This window comes from Gekko japonicus, unplaced genomic scaffold (assembly GCF_001447785.1).
Source record: "Gekko japonicus isolate JY-2015 unplaced genomic scaffold, Gekko_japonicus_V1.1 scaffold1490, whole genome shotgun sequence".
NCBI classification, from domain to species: Eukaryota; Metazoa; Chordata; class Lepidosauria; order Squamata; family Gekkonidae; genus Gekko; species Gekko japonicus.
Window position 1 is genome coordinate 362,343 of NW_015165285.1, and position 16,596 is coordinate 378,938.

Consider the following 16,596-nt stretch of genomic DNA (forward strand, 5'->3'; position numbering starts at 1 on the left):
GGCTTAATTGCCTTCTGTCTTACTGAGATAGATGAGTCACATGTGGTAATGGTAATTACTCCCCTCTTTGCTGGGGAGCTACCGAAGATAAATCGCTGGTCATTTTAATGCTGACTTGCAGATTTGCTGAACAGCGGAAGACTTCCTGAGGTGTAACTACCACATCAGCTGAGCACTGCCAAGGATTTGGACTTAAGTTTCCGGCAGACTGGGAGAACATGGCCCTGCTTGATATCGTCTTTGTCCTTTTGGCTATTGTTAACCAAGAAAGGGTTGTGGTTTTATTTGGTTTCTTAAAAAGTCTAGATCACAAAATTCCTGGGGAAACATCTTCTCTTTGAATATGGCATGAAATGACTGTGTCCCTCATGAATGCTCCGAACTAAAAGAGAGCCAGTTTGGTGTAGTGGTTAGGAGCGCAGACTCTAATCTGGGAGAACCAGGTTTGATTCCCCACTCCTCCACTTGCAGTTGCTGGCGTGACCTTGGGTCAGTCACAAGTTCTCTCAGAGCTGTTCTGGAAAAAGCAGTTCTTGAAAGGGCTCTCTCAGCCCCATTTACCTCACAGGGTGTCTGTTGTGGGGAGAGGAATGGAAAGGAGATTGTAAGCCGCTCTGAGACTCCTTCCAGTAGTAAAGGGCAGGGTATGAAGAAGAAGAGGAGGAGATTGGATTTATACCCTGCCCTTCACTCAGAGTCGCAGAGTGGCTTACAAACTCCTTTCACTTCCCCTCCCCACAACAGGCACCCTGTGAGGTAGGCGGGGCTGAGAGAGCTCTTTCAAGAACTGCCCTTTCAAGGACAGCTCTGACAGAACTATGGCTTACCCAAGGTCACACCACCAGCTGCTTGAGGAATCAAACCCGGTTCTCCCAGATTAGAGTCCGCGCACTTAACCACTATACCAAATTGGTATAAATCCAGTCTCTCCTCCTTAAAAACAAACAGAAAAAAACCCAAACCAGTGGTTACATGTGTATAATTTTAATGGTACACACACAGACACACACAAACAGCAAAATGCTTGTGAGTCCAAGCTGGAGTCCAAGAGGTAATTTATCCTTTAACACACCCATTTAATTTGACTTGCCACAAATAGTTATGGCAGCCTTGTGTTGAATTAAATTAGTGCCTAAGTGCCTTCTAGCCGCTTGAATAGCCCAGCTTAACCAGGGCTTGCCTGAGCTAGGAAGTTAAGCAGGGGCTGCTGCAGTTAGTACTTGGATAGGAGACCACTGAGGATGACGGGGGTTGGTGCGCAGTGGAAGGCAATGGCAAACCACTTTGGCTTGTCTCTTCCCTGGAACGCCCTGGGGGTGGGGTCACCATGATTTGGTTGAGTGACTACATGTTCTTCTTCTATGTTCCTTCCCCAAAGAAGTCAAAGTTAAACATACATTGAAATGGAATTCAGTAGGATTTTAATGTGCATAGCATGTTGGTTTTGTTGCAACTGACAAAAAAATCTGGAATTCTAAAAAGAGAGCTTCTTCAAGGCTGTAGTGGAACATTTATTTGTGGAGCGCTCCATTTATAGATCTCCTACCATTAACTGCAAGCCAAGATTCCAACTTTGTGACTACCTTTATAACTGTTCTCTTCTGCTCACCTACTAGAGACTCCTCAGACTGCCTAGAGAGCCATTGCAATGTAATGGTTAGTCTTCAGCTAGGCCCAGTGAATTCCTAGCACTGCTTAGCCATGAAGGTCACTTGCTGGTGACCTTCGGGCCCATCACTGTCTCTTACGCTAATTTACCTGTCACAAGTACACGCTCAGGGAAATGCTGATCACCACTTTGGGGTCAGGAAGCAATTTTTCTCCAGGCCAGTTTGGCTGGAGAGCCTGGAGGGTTTTTGTCATCTGGGTGTGGAAATACGGTCATTGGAGGTGTGGAGGGGGAGCTATTTGTGAATTTCCTGCATTGTGCAGGGGGTTGTACTAGATGACCCTGGAGGTCCCTTCCAGCTCTATGATTCTAAGAAGGTGCTGTGCTTGTGGAGATTCTGTTGCCACAGAACAAGTGTTTGGTCTTGAGTTTGCTTTGTAGTATTCCAGCTCTATGATTCTAAGTAGGTGCTGTGTTTGTGAAGATTCTGTTGCCACAGAACAAGTGTGTTTGGTCTTGGGTTTGCTTTGTAGTATTAGTGTTTAAACCATGACCTGGATGGCTGAGGCTAACCCGATCTCATCCGATATCGGAAGCTAAGCAGAGTCGGCCCTGACTAGTATTTGAATGGGAGACCACCAAGGAATACCAGGGTCACGACATAGAGGCAGGCAATAGCAAAACCTACGGGGTCACCATTAGTCAGCTGTGACTCGACATCAAAAACGGCAAAAAACTAGTTTTGAATAAGGATATTGTTTTATTATTTGCAGTAACATTTATATTCTGCTGGTGTTTCCTCGTGGAACTCCAGGCCTGTGTGCCTTTCGGCCACTAACTGGCCAAGGCGTTGCATGATAACCACCAACCCTGTCATTTTTGTTCTTTTATTTTTCTTTTTGTTAAATACTTGCTGTAATAACTGAGATTTAAGATGAGGGAACAGGATTTCAAGAGCAACCGCTAAGTGCTGAGAGATGAGTAATGGTCTAGGTTTTTGTAACACTATATATAATTGGCTTTTCTATAAATGGAACAGATTGGCTCTCCCCCCCCCAGTCTCCCCACACTCCATTTTGTTGACAGCAGTTAATTATTTATAGAAGGTCCTGACCTTTTCCTATGCAGCAAAGTTAATGTCTGTGGCACCTTTTAAACACACAGTTAATTTAAGTTTTTAAAACATGTTTAGCTGAAAAAGATAGTACTGGGAGTGCTTGTTGCTTTTCAGCAAAAGTGTTTGCTTTGGGACACGGCTGCTTTTTTGACATTTATCTTCAGAGAGGATGTTTTGCTTTGTAAACACATTCCTTCTGATCTCTGTTTTTTTTTAAATGACAAGAGTACAGCATTTACAGTGTGCGTGACTCAGGGGTGGGCTGACTTGAGTCTTGTCCACTGTTTAAAAACTGAAATTCCCACAATCCGTCAAGACATGCTTGAATTCACAATGCATGAATACCTACTCAGGTGCAAAATGATTGAGGTGAAACTTGCCTGTGATTCCTGAGTATGTGTGCTTGCTTGCAAGCACTACAAATGCCTTGCTGGATTAGTACAAATCCACCTGGTCTAGCACTTCTAATAATAATTTCTGCAACCAGCGTTTTTTGGAGGGGTTCCAGTGGTCTTCCAGTGGACCTGTGAGCCATTGTGGTATGACTTGAGTGTTCGAGACTATGGAGACTTGGGTCTCCCGCTGTGCTGTGAAGAAGCTAGGGGTGTGTGGCTCAGGGTTAGAGCATCTGTTTGGCATGAAGAAGATCCCAGGTTCAATCCCTGGCATCTCCAGTTAAAAGGACCATGTAGAAGGTGATGTGAAAGAGACCCCGGAGAGCTGCTGCCAGTCTGAGTAGACAGTACTGACTTTAAGAAGAAGAGGAGTTTGATTTATAGCCCGCCCTTCACTCGGAGTCTCAGAGCGGCTTACAATCACCTTCCCTTCCTTTCCCCACGACAGACACCCTGTGAGGTAGGTGGGGGTGAGAGAGCTCTCCTGAGAACTGTCCTTGAGAGAACAGCTCTGAGAGAACTGTGACTGACCCGAGGTCACCCAGCAGCTGCATGTGGAGGAGTGGGGCATCAAACTCAGTTCTTTCAGATTAGAGTCTGCCATCCTTAACCATTATACCAAACTGGACCAATGGTTGGACTCAGTATAAGGCAGCTTCATGTGTGTTCAAGATACTAGACCCTAGGCTACTAGACCGTATGTGGCTACCCACCTGATCTGGCTTTGGGCTTGCCACTCATTTTTCTCAGCCCAGTCCACTAAACAGGATTGTTACGAAAATGGAGAAGAGATGAACCGTACATGCTGTCCCGAGCTCCTTGGATAAAGAGTAAGGTAAAAATGTGCCCACGAGCCTGTTGGAGAAACCTTTTGTTTGTTTAAGACTTCCCCAGTGCAATCATGCATGTTTTAATGTGGGAAATACACACACCTGCTCGTCTCCAGCAGGAAAGCTGGTGAGATTTGTGACATTTGTAAATAGTTCATTGTTCAAGCTGCTTGGTAGTCAGGATCTCAGGAATATGTACAACTTTGTTCCAATAGACTGTTGGGACCAGTGAGCAGGGGTTGATATCAAACTCCCAGATCTTCTCTAAGCCAAGCAAAAATCTAGTTCCCGAAGCTAATGCCAGAGTCAGTGAATTTCCCTGGCAGTTCAAAAGCAAGAAATTGCAAGTAGATAAATAGGTACCTCTTCGGTGCGAAGGTCACAGCATTCCATGCACGTCAGCTAAACAGGCATCCTTTGGGCCAGGGATAACCAGTAGATGTTGGTCAGCAGAGCGCAAGGCCAGTTTGGTGTAGTGGTTAAGTGCACGGACTCTAATCTGGGAGAACCGGGTTTGATTCCCCACTCCTCCACTTAACACCTGCTGGATGACCTTGGGCAAGCCATAGTTCTGATAAGAGCTGTTCTTTAAAAAGAGCAGTTTCTGTCAGAGCTCTCTCAGCCCCACCTACCTCACAGTTTTTTAGCCTCCAGCTCACACATTTTTGCCTTAGCTCAGGAAGGATGGCTGCAGAGCACACTAATTTATGCAGCAGCCAAATTACTTGCTCACAATGCCAGGAGCTCACAAAGTAGAATTTTTGCTCACGAGACTCCACAACTTAGAGGGAGCATTGCTCACAGGGTGACTGTTGTGGGGAGGGGAAGGGAAAGGAGTTTGTAAGCTGCTCTGAGACACCTTTGGGTAGTGAAGGGCGGGGTATAAATCCAATCTCTTCTCTCTCTTCTTCTTCTTCTCTCTGGGGGGTATATGGGGAGATCGTGGTCCCTTAGATATGCCAGTCCCAGGCTGCTTAGGGTTTAAAGGTTAACACCATCACCTTGAAACCTCTCTTTCCTACCCTGTGGGGACCCAAAGTAGTTTATAGACCTTCCCCCTCCACTATTTTATCCTCACAACAGCTGCCCTGTATGCTAGGGTTGACTGAGGATGTGTGACTGACTCAAGTCAGGTTGCCAGCTCTGGGCTGGGAAATACCTGGAGATTTTGGGGGTGGAGCCTGGGGAGGGTGGGGTTTGAGGAGTGACCTCAGCAGGGTATAATACTTTCCATAGCAGCCATTTTCTAATGAGGAACTGATCTTGGTCATCTGGAGAGCAATTGTAATAGTCGGAGAGCTCCAGCTGCCACCTGGACGTTGGTAACCCTAGGCCAGTGATAGTGAACCTTTTAGAGACCGAGTGTCCAAACTGCGACCCAAAACCCACTTATTTATCGCAAAGTGCCAACGCGGCAATTTAACCTGAATACTGAGGTTTTACTTTAGAAAAAACAACCCATACATTAACTTAAGATGATCCCAACAAAGTAAGGAAAGCAATCCCAAATGCTTTCATTTACTTAAAATTATTTGGCAGAGAATTTGACACTTTACTGATGGTCTGGGCCTGGCTGGGCCGATGGCACGTGTGCCCACAGAGAGGGCTCTGAGTGCCACCTCTGGCACCCGCGCCATAGGTTCGCCACCACTGCCCTAGGCCCAAGGTAATTCAGTAGGGATTCCCGCCTGGGTCTCCCAGATACTATTCCAACACTAACCACTTACTCCACAATGGTTCTTGATATCGGAGTTCTCCAACTTCTTTCCCCTCCATGTTTATAGTCTTGCTATTCTTTCCCGCCACACCCCAAACCTTCACTTTTATAAAAGCCCAGCTTTTCTGTCTTAGATCTCTCTGGTTGAATGTGATTGAATCAATCAGTGGGAGTTAATGGCTTGGATCCAGCAACGTGCAACCGACAGCATAAATGGATGAAGTGCTGCTCCACTTGCACAACATCTTGTGTTACACCCCTAACAAGCAATATAATGTTTATATTTCAAATTTAATCAGGAAAATTCATTGAACAGCCAACCTGTTACTCTAAAACCATGCCAACAAAACCAGAAAAGCTGTCAGTGGACGCTATACAAAGTGAAAATGATATCGGAATATATTAAACATCAATATCTTATAAACAATACAGAAAAGGGGGGGAAAGGTCCAAAAGTAGCTGCAGAAGCACTTGCCCGCTTCGAATTGACTACGTTTAAACTTGAGAGTTGAGGATATGACTTCTGTGAAGCTATTGCTATTATGTCAGTATACTTAATGAGGAACAAATAATAGAGGACGCAGTTGTTGGTGTGGTCCTGTTCAGAGGAAGTCCTCACGAAACAAAACGCTATTCCGGAGAACTTCGTCAACTGCAGCTACTTTTGGACCCTTTTTTCACTTTTCTGAATTGTTTGTAAGATATTAATGTTTAATATATTCTGATATCATTTTTACTTGTTGTATAGCGTCCAATGACAGCTTTTTTGGTCTTGTTGGTTTATTTGAGCTGTTACCTTTCGTACTCTAAAACTATGCAGCAAGAAAATAAAGAAACCAGCTCTACTGTCTAACACTTTTAGGATCTGCAGTATTCTACGTTGCTAACAATTGCAATTCAAGCAGGTCATAGTTCAGGCCTTTAGGCCATCAGGATCTCAGCTAGCCTCTCTTCCTCTAGGCCTTAGCTGCATTATAGTTTTTGGCCTTCCAACATCAGGTGAGGATGCATCCAATCAGAACACTTGGTGACCAAAGGCTGGGAGAGGCCTAATGCATCATGCATGATGACTTCCTTTGCAGTCCCCCCCCCAAAAAAACAACAACCCCATATGGAAGTCAGTCATGAAAAGGATCCAGCATATTTTGAGGCCTCAGACAGCAACTGGGGGGAAAAAAATCAAGTTAGCTTTGCCAAAATCAGTGTCGCTTGTGACTTTACGCCTGTCAGACTCTTCTTGGGCCTAGGTCTGTGTTGGTATTAGTGGTGATTTCATTGTTGATGACGGGGTGTGGTATACTGGATAGAACATCAGACTCTGAGAAGGGGGTTTAAATCCCTGCTTGGTCATGAAGCTCACTTGGTGGTCTTGGGGTAGCAGCTGGAGTTTTGACCTAAGCTTCCTTCCCCAAAAGGTGAGATATTACTAGGATAAGAGAGTGTCACATGCACTACACCAACTCTGGGATATAAATCAGTATATTTGAAATCGTATAATCTGGAGTAAAAACTATTGTGTGGGACGGCTTTGAAACTGGCAGCCTGTTGCCCTTTGTGTTTGCGTTTTGCTTTCCTGGTCTTAAAAGCATTCTGTAAAATGCAAGACGCTTAGCAAGCAGTCTTCTAAACATCTTGTCTTTGCTTTCTAAGCAGAACACACTTAACTATTATGTGAATTGTGTTTCCCCGTCGACCAGACCTTTGATTTAAAGGATTGTTTTGTTTTTGAAAGAAATGTTTGTCTGTGAAAGGGGGAAAGTATCGGTTGACAAGTAAACAGTGCTGCTTGTGTGGGTGAAAACACTTCTGTTCGTGCAAGGATTGGGTACCTGGATTTCTTCCCAGCCACGGTACCCTGCACTACCTGCCGCTTGTCCATGAGGGTCCCCAGGAGTGGCTTGGGGGGTGGTATCAGGGGCTGCAGTCAGAAGGAGGTGGGTAAGCCCTGTTCTGCAAGCAGTAGTTCACTCAACAGATTTTAGGTAAAGGTTTCCCTTGCTCGAAAGCCAGTCGAGTCCGACTCTAGGGTTGCGGTGCTCATCTCCGTTTCAAAGCCGAAGAGCCAGCGCTGTCCAAAGACGTTTCCGTGGTCATGTGGCCGGCATGACTAAACACAAAGGCGCACGGAACACTGTTACCTTCCCACTTAAGTGGTACCTATTTATCTACTTGCAATTTCTTGCTTTCAAACTGCTAGTTTGGCAGGAGCTGGGGCCAGAGATGGGAGCTCACTCCGTCATGCGGCACACTTGGGTCTCGAACTGCTGAACTACTGACCTTCCACAGCCTGCAGTTCAGCGTCTTAACCACTTGAGCCACTGCAGCTCCAGATTTTAGCAGAATCCATTTTGTGCCATTCTAAGGATACATGGTAGGTGGAACTTACCAGCCTTTGAACTGGACAGATTGGTGTTCCGCTGTTCATGCATCTTCCCTTCATAGCATTTGAAACGTAGCTATTCTGATGGATGGTAGTTGGCAGCAGGGCTGGCAAAGGGAAACCAGCTCCTCAGATTATGACAGAGTATAAAACCCCTGCTCCTTTGCTTCCAAAAGGAAATGGATATGGGGGAGAGAAAAGAGAGGGAAATGCCAGGAATTTTTCAGTAGGATGCCTGGTATGTTCAAAGAGAGTTGACCTTATAAATAACGTTCAACTCATGACAAGTGTGCACAAATATACTGCTCCCGAGAGGAGAGTGAAGTATACGGGAGCTTATGCGAAGCTACAGATCAATTTTCATATGGAGGCTGTGCTCTGAAACCACGAATCCTGCTCACATTGATCTGCGGTGTTGCCCAATTTCCTTCCGGGGGCACTGTGCTCCTCATGTGAGTTGGCTGTTAGCCCGAGGGAGTTCCTTTGGGTACAGCGAATTATCTTCTATCAGCTCATGCATATGGTCGTTTTATATGAGCAGCATTATATATGATGTGGTTGAGCAGCATTGCAAACGATGTGGGACGTTGTGTAATACTGCAGAATGGTGTCTGATCAGAACATGTTCAGAGTCACAGGTGAACGCATAGCAATGTAGAGATATCTAGAAAGAAAAAAGGGCAAGAAATGCATGTACTCAGTACTGAACAGTTTTTCTACAAGTACTGTTTTAAAATACACAAAAGTGAATGAAAGAGTTCTTACAGGGTTTGTGTTTTTTAAATTGGAGGTGGTGGGTGTTAGTGAAGGCTGGAAAGTTGGTCCCTGAACACTTGGGTGTGTGTGTGTGTGATAATCCTCCTCAGTGCTCACATCCAGTGACCCATTTCCACAAACGTTTTGGGAGAGTCAGTCTGCTGTAGCGGTTATGAGGTAGGGCCATCTGAGCAGGTGACCATCAGCATGGGCCTTGGCAGCGATTTCCACAAGTTACTTCTGCACGGCATGAAGAATTGCTTTCTTTCCTCCTTTCCGAATCTATTATCCATCAATTTCGTTGGGTGTGCCAGGTTCTAGTACTTTGTGAGAGGGAGAGAAAGTTCTCTGTCCATTTCCCCCAGGCATAGTTTTATACGACTCTATCTTTGAGAATCCTGAATAGCCCAGACTAGCCTGAGCTAGTCAGAGCTTGGAAGCTAAGCAGGGTCAGCCCTGGTTAGTACTTGGATGGGAGACCACCAAGGAGGTCCAGGGTTGCTATGCAGAGGAAGGGAATGGTAAACCACTTCTGTTCGTCTCTTGCCTTGAAAACCCTATGAAGGGTCCCCATGAGTTGGTTGCAACTGAATGGCGTTTAATTATTACATTATCTTGCCCTTCTGTTGTCATTATTTCTTCAAACCTGAAATGGCCCCAAACTTTCCAGTCTCTCCTTGTAGAGAAGATGTTTTTAAGCTTTGATCGTTTTGGTTACCTTTTATCCTGAGCCTTTTCCAGCTCTATCACATCCTTCTGGAGATGGTCTGACCAGAACTGTACATAGTATTCCCAGATCATATGCACAGTTTATCTGTACTAGGGTACGACAGTGCTGGCTATTTTACTTTCAGTCCTTTCCCCGATTACATCACTGCCTCTCAGAGTCAACATTTTCATTGAACATTTCACTATGACCTCAAGATCTCCTTCTGTAGCTCTGGCATCCCTAGTGGATCAGGGGTTAGGAAAGTTCTTTGTCCAAGACCTTGGAGAATGGCTGCCTGCTGGAATGGATAATACTGGATTAAATGAGAACGTGGTCAGTATAATGCTGTTTCATATTTGTTTGGATAAATTTGGATGGTGAAAGAACTCTAGATGCCCTGCTTGGCAACTAATACCTTTTGAACTGAACAAGGATGGAAATGTCAGCTGCATAGGTTCTTGGGCTTATTAACTTCTTCCTATTCAGTGCGAGCCCCAGCAAAGGACTGTCTGCTTTCAGAGGTCTAGTAATTAGGGCCAGAAATCAGGCGAAGTTTGAGCCACTCATTCAGGGTACCTTGCTGTGAGGTTATTTTCCATCCAAACGTCGGGCTGTAATTCTTAATCCAAGATGTTAGCTTGGCTGCTCATTGATGCAGAGGGTAACTCCCTTTTGGACTAAGCCATGAGACTGCAACTTTCTCATTTGTTGTAAATGTTAGTATAAATATTTGTGCTTTGTGCACATGGAAGGCATTGGTTTTACCTGGTGTTTACAGCAAACCAAACAGGAATGTAGCATTTTGCTTCAGCTTTCTGCTTTCAGTTTTGAACAAAGTGTGCATCCCTTTATTTTCTCGTGCAGCGCCATCTTACCTGTGTGTATGTATGTGTCCTTGTGCACACGCAGGCTTTCTTGTGTACTTTATTGCCTGTGCTACCATGCAAGACAGAAAGCTGTAGGATTTGGTGGCTGACAAGCAATCAAGTTGTGGTGTTTGGCACTAGGGTTCTGTAGTAACCCCAACAATTACGTTGGTGCCAGCAGCCACATTGCTCTGTTGATGTAGTGAAACTAACCCCTCTGGCCCTTTAAAAGCTTACAATTATCTGTGGCATGAAGTGGTCTCCTAAGTAGAAAGTTGCACGTTCGTGTGCGTATACAGGAGGGAAAGCAATTTACCAAGGGGGTCCAAAGACCAAGCATTGTAACCGGGTTAGTGGCAGTCAGCTTAGTGGTAAATATTCAGTCCCTGATATCTCTATTGAAAAGAGCAACATAGCAGGTGGTGTGGAAGCCCCCTTCTTTGAGGCCCTTGGGAGTGGAAGAGACAGTGCCGACCTTGATAGACCAGTGGCCTGACTCTTTCAGGGAGGGAGCTTGAGGGTTAAGTGCACGTGTCCTATAACTGTGCAGAAGAGTGCAAATGAATACAACACCTAATTAGGGTGGGTATGACCCAGTAGCAGATAGTAACTCTTGGTGCTAGATTATCATAAAAAGTAAAGGTAAAGGTTCCCTTGCTCGAAAGCCAGTCGAATCCAACTCTAGGGTTGCGGTGCTCATCTCCATTTTAAAGCTGAGGAGCCAGCGCTGTCTGAAGACATCTCCGTGGTCATGTGGCCGGCATGACTAAACACCAAGGCGCACGGAACGTTGTTACCTTCCCACGGAAGTGGTACCTATTTATCTACTTGGAATTTCTTGATTCCGAACTGCTAGGTTGGCAGGAGCTGGAACTAGAGACGGGAGCTCACTCCGTCATGCGGCACCCGGGTCTCGAACTGCTGAACTACCGACCTTCCACAGCCTGCAGTTCAGCGTCTTAACCACTTGAGCCACCACAGATTATCATAGCTGGATAGAATATGTGAAGTGGGATGAATTCCAGAGGGGGTTGCCAGATTAGTATTTTTTTTAAGCAATAAACAGTCTTGTGGCACCTTAGTGGTGATGGAAAGTGTTGTCGAGCCGCAGCTCACTTATGGCAACCTTGCTGGATTTCCAAGGCAAGAGATGTTCAGGGGTGGTTTGCCATTGCCTGCCTCTGTGTAGCAGACACTGGTCTTCCTTGGTGGTCTCCCATCCAAATATCGACCAGGGCTGACCCTGCTTAGCTTCCAAGATCTGGTGAGACTGGGCAAGCCTGGGCCATTCAGGTCAGGGTATAGCACATGAACACCACTTTTATTCTAGCACGTGTAGGATCTGTTAAGCCTTGGTTCACCCACCGAACGTTATAAACCCAGGCTGTCCATTGACCACTTATTGGACTGCTGTCAAATTTTGTCTGAAGTCACGAATGGCAGGATGCCAGGGGACCCTTTTATCTCTTTTGTTTCCTTTGTTAGCCGCAAGAGCAGCCGCCTTTAAAAGCTGCCGTTCGCTTAATTACCACTAAATAATAGTTCGTTACCATTGTTAATGTCAATTTAATCCTTTCGCTGTAGGAGTAAATTGATTTGTATTTGTAATTAGCACATGCACCAGAGACCTCAAATATATGCGGTTGTCCCTAATAAAATTAATGCTTTGAAAAAATACTTGTAATAGGAGTTGACGGGCCGGTTAATCAAAACTTTTTTCCCCGATTGGTCAGATGTTCAATACTCCCACACTTACTTTCTGTAAAGCAGGAATTCCAGGTAGCACAGGGCAATGGTCAATGAAATATATCAAAAAATAAAATAAAATCCATTGTAAATTATTCACAGACATCTTAGTACTCTTCGGGGGTGGGAAGGAAATAGGTTAGCAAAGGAAGTTACTAGTGCTTTCTTTCATATTCCATTTTTTCTTCTTCTTCTTCTTCTTCAGGCCAACGAATGGAATAAGAATGACGACCGCCTCTTGCAAGCGGTGGAACATGGTGATGCGGAGAAAGTGGCATCGTTGCTGGGTAAAAAGGGAGCCAGTGCCACCAAACTCGACAGCGAGGGCAAGACAGCGTAAGTGGCTAATCTGAAAGAGCTAACAAAAGTCTCATCATTTGCTTTTCAGGGTGGCTCCCCGGAGCAACTACATCGATTTGTTTCTTTTCACGTGCTTGTATTTCTGCCATCCATTTTCAGCGCTCTGAGACTTTTTTTTTTCTTTTTCAAAAGCTGCTTTTCAATATATGTTCTGTGTTTAGGAATTCACACTGTTGGGTAACTCAAACCCTGGTCGCAGTGGGACACTGCAGCTCCGTGCTGTGCCCGATCCATTTCCGAGCATACTTTTTTCCATTATTTGAAAGTGTGCCTTGGATCCGTCTCCTGTCTTGTGTCAGGCAGAGAGGCATTCAGTTTTTCTGCAGAAGTCAGAACTTCCTTCAAACAGCCATGTAGAACCTGCTTCACAATGACAGTTTGGAAAGACTTGATTTTCTTCTGGACTTTGTGTAACCCTTCACCCACACACAAACATCACCTCCTACGCACACTTACATGAGATGCTGGTGTAAATACAGAAAGCACATCTTCCCTGGAGTGTGAATAAACCTCTATGCTGGTGCAGATCTGCTGAGAGATTGTGTGCAGCGCTGAATGAGTGTACCGTTCTGGATTTGCGTTTTAGTTGCAACAGGGAAATTGTGGACTGGGCTTTGTGGCAGCTTCTTAGGCAGTTTGTACAAAATAAGCCGTTGCGCACGGCGAACACAAGTGACTTCTCCATTTAGATGCAAGAGTAATAAGGTAGAATCCTTCTTTTAAAAGGAGATTTTACGTGAGAAGCAGACTTTGTCTCTGTCATGGATGTAGGGCCCAAGGGTCCTCCCCCATTGCTGGTCTGATACCGATCTCCTAAAATTCTGGTTAGGAAATTTGAACTGAGACATGACCTTCCATTCTTCAACAGCCCCTTAGCTGCAGAAATGTTTCCCCTCTTCCTTTCCATGGTTTCCTTTAACCATGGTGTCATGTTAGGTCTGCACAGTGCTAACTATGGTTAATATTACCCCAGTTTGCTCCAGTACCAGGCTTTGCAAACTAAACTCTGGTTAAAGGCCCAGAGGAAACCATTTTACTGAACAATTGAAAAATAGCCTACTGCATTGTATCCCATGAGAAAAACTTAAAGCCTTTTAAACTGTGGACAGACGAGGATAGAGGAAACAGTGTATTTGGAGTTCAGAGCTATTGGGGCACTTTATTGCTGAAAAGCACAGTCTTCAGGCTCTTGTTTATAGCCTCTGCTCTCTGCTGTCTCATTCTATTTTGCTGCCTCCAGTCAGTTTTGGTTCAGAGGAAGATTTTTTTTTTTTAATGATAGTGTTGACTCACAGTGACCCGGAACCTCATGCCAAATATTCAGATAGCTACATGAGCTTCCCACACCTTGATGGAACATTAAATAACTTTTATTTCAAAGGGAGAACTGGAGTGGGTGTCTAAGATAACAGAAACATATATAACATTCTAAGTTCCCATGTCTGCAGTCGGTATCTGAAGAAGGATGAAGAAGGATTCACAGAAAAGAATCCGTACACAGTCTGGGACGTTTCAGTTTAGAAAAGAGATGACTAAGAGGGGAGATGGTAGAGGTTTATAACATTATGCATGGGGTGGAGAGAGTTGACAGGGAGAAATGTTTCTTCCTTTCCCAAAATACTAGCACTCGAGGGCATCCAATGAAGCTGTTGGGCAGTAGATTCAGGACGGACAAAACAAAACAGCGAGTGATTACAATGTGGAATTTGCTGCCAGACGATGTAGTGATGGCCACAAGAAATAGACAACTTTAAAAGGGGATTAGATCGATTCATAGAGGATAGGTCTGTGGCTACTGGCCATTGTGGCTAAGGGGAACCTCCACATCCAGAAGTTCCCAGAGCCAGGAGGCAACATCAGGGGAAGGTCTCAGCCTCTATGCCCTGTTGTTGGCCTTCCAGAGGAACTGGTTGGCCACTGTGTGAGACAGGAAGGATGCCGGGCTAGATGGAGCATTGGTCTGATCCAGCAGGCCTCTTCTTATGCTCACACACATGTCCTCTACTTTGAGATTGCTGAAGGACCTTATACCCACCTGGTACCACCTGTGCCAAAGTTATGTCTCATTCACCCAGGCAGGATTCAGTCGTCGTCTATACCTACAGCTTCAGGATGTGGTTGTAAGATACCATTTTTAACGATCCCCCTAATATCCTTTCAAATAAGTCTTTCTTGCAGGCAAAAGGCATCAGGGGAAGAGGCTGTGGACGTCTTCCTTGCAGGCAAAAGAGGCAAAAGGCATCAGGGGAAGAGGCTGTGACTTCGCCATGTCCCTGTTCTGGCTTTCTGTTTTGCAAGAAGCTTTTCCCCCCTGCACAGCAGAGCGTTCAGTGGTACTCCACCCTCTGAAGTAGCTACATTGGTTGTTGTGCCTCACCAGCTTAGTTCTCTGCGTGTGACTCTGGTCTTGTTCCCTGGCACGGCCGGCTTTCTTCTGTTGGGAAAATGGTGACTTCTTTGGAAGAAGGTGCTCGTGAATAGCCCTACTAACTGGGGTTTTGGGCTCAGTTTCTCTCCGGCTCGCGATCCCCGTACATTGGGTACTCGGGCGCCCAGGAGCGAGCCCAAGAGTGAATCACACCGCACAGCAGGGCTAGTGATGTCAGTGCTTATCTGCAGACTTCCTTAGAGCCTGTGCAGTCTCATTTTATGATGCAGCCATGGACGAGTGATTTATTGATCCGGTAACTGACTCCCTTCCTGGTTGCTCCTGTTTACAGAAATAGACCGGAGGTGACACACTAACCAAAAGAGAGCCACAGATTACAGTACGTAACTTCATTGCCTCGCAGGGGTCAAATATTCCAGGTTTGAAAATACAAGATAGCTGCTCTTCCCAAGAGGATTTTCTGATGGTAATAAAATGGGTTCTGTGCTTTGCAGTGCAGTCTGTGAGCTCCCCCTCCACAGTAAATACACCATACTGGGGTGTAGCGTCCTACCCTCTTCCTGTAGAATGTATTCAGCCAGGCAGGAGTCATGCCCAGTGTATGTAGTTGAAGGTTTCCCTTGCTCGAAAGCCAGTTGAATCCATCTCTAGGGGGCAGTGCTCATCTCTGTTTCCAAGCCAAAGAGCCAGCACTGTCCGATGATATCTCTGTGGTCATGTGGCCGGCATGACTAAATGCCAAGGCACATGGAACGCTGTTACCCTCCCACTGAAGTGGTACCTATTTATCTACTTGCATTTTCCTGCTTTCGAACTGCTAGTTTGGCACGAGCTGGGCCCAGAGACGGGAGCTCACTGCGTCACACGGCACTAGGGTCTCAAACTGCCGAACTACAGATCTTCTGGTCTACAGCTCAGCATCTTAACCTCTGAGCCACTGTGGCCCCTATATGTATGTAGTTACCGGGCTCAATTTAAGGTATTAGCTATCACATACAAAGCCCTTCATGGTCTTGGATCCTCATATCTGCGGAGCTGCCTCTTTGCCTGGGCACTACCACAACAGTTTCACTCATCAGAGCAGGGTCTTTCACTGGTGCCAACCTGCAGATGGGCAAAATCAACGACTGTCCGTACGCAGGGCCTTCTCTGTTGTGGCCCCCACTTTGTGGAACGGCCTGCCTGAGGAGGTCAGGAAGCCCCCCACTTTCCTGGCTTTCTGCCAACTCTGCAAAACTGAATTATTCAAGAGGGATTTTCTGTGCAGGCAATAGGGGTAGCACTGTACAAAAGGTTTCACAAATTTACTTGGATAAATTGGTGTTTAGCTTGCTGAAACGAAGGTCCTACCGTGTAATGTTTGCATCATTTCATGTGTCACGTTAATGCTTATGCTTTGCCTCAGTTCTGTGTTTAGATTTGTGATTGGTTCCACAATCCTAATCCTGTTGTATTGTTTATTGAAGGTCCTATTCTGTCAATTATATCGACTCACTCTGTGTAATCCACCTTGAGTCCCAGTGAAGAAGGGCGGGTTATAAATAATGTAAATAAATAAAGTGTGTGAAATGCCTCCATTTGTTACTGTTTGGCCTGAAGCGACCATGTTCAGAAGAATCAGGCTAGGAACTGTTTAAAAAATGGCCACGGTAGGGTGGATTGTGGGATGATCCCATCCTTTACTGTAACATCTGAGTGATGGAGTTATATGGGGCATGACTT

The 16,596-nt window shown here is 45.4% G+C and overlaps 1 protein-coding gene across 2 annotated transcripts in view; it reads left to right on the plus strand.

The window, feature by feature from the left end:
• Positions 1 to 16,596, plus strand: part of RAI14 (retinoic acid induced 14) — a 145,037-nt gene that overhangs the window by 73,424 nt on the left and 55,017 nt on the right. For both annotated transcript variants that reach the window (XM_015410324.1, XM_015410325.1), the window contains exon 3: positions 12,331 to 12,461. In XM_015410324.1, coding sequence (XP_015265810.1) covers positions 12,331 to 12,461 — 131 coding nt within the window. The remainder of the gene's footprint in view (positions 1 to 12,330; positions 12,462 to 16,596) is intronic.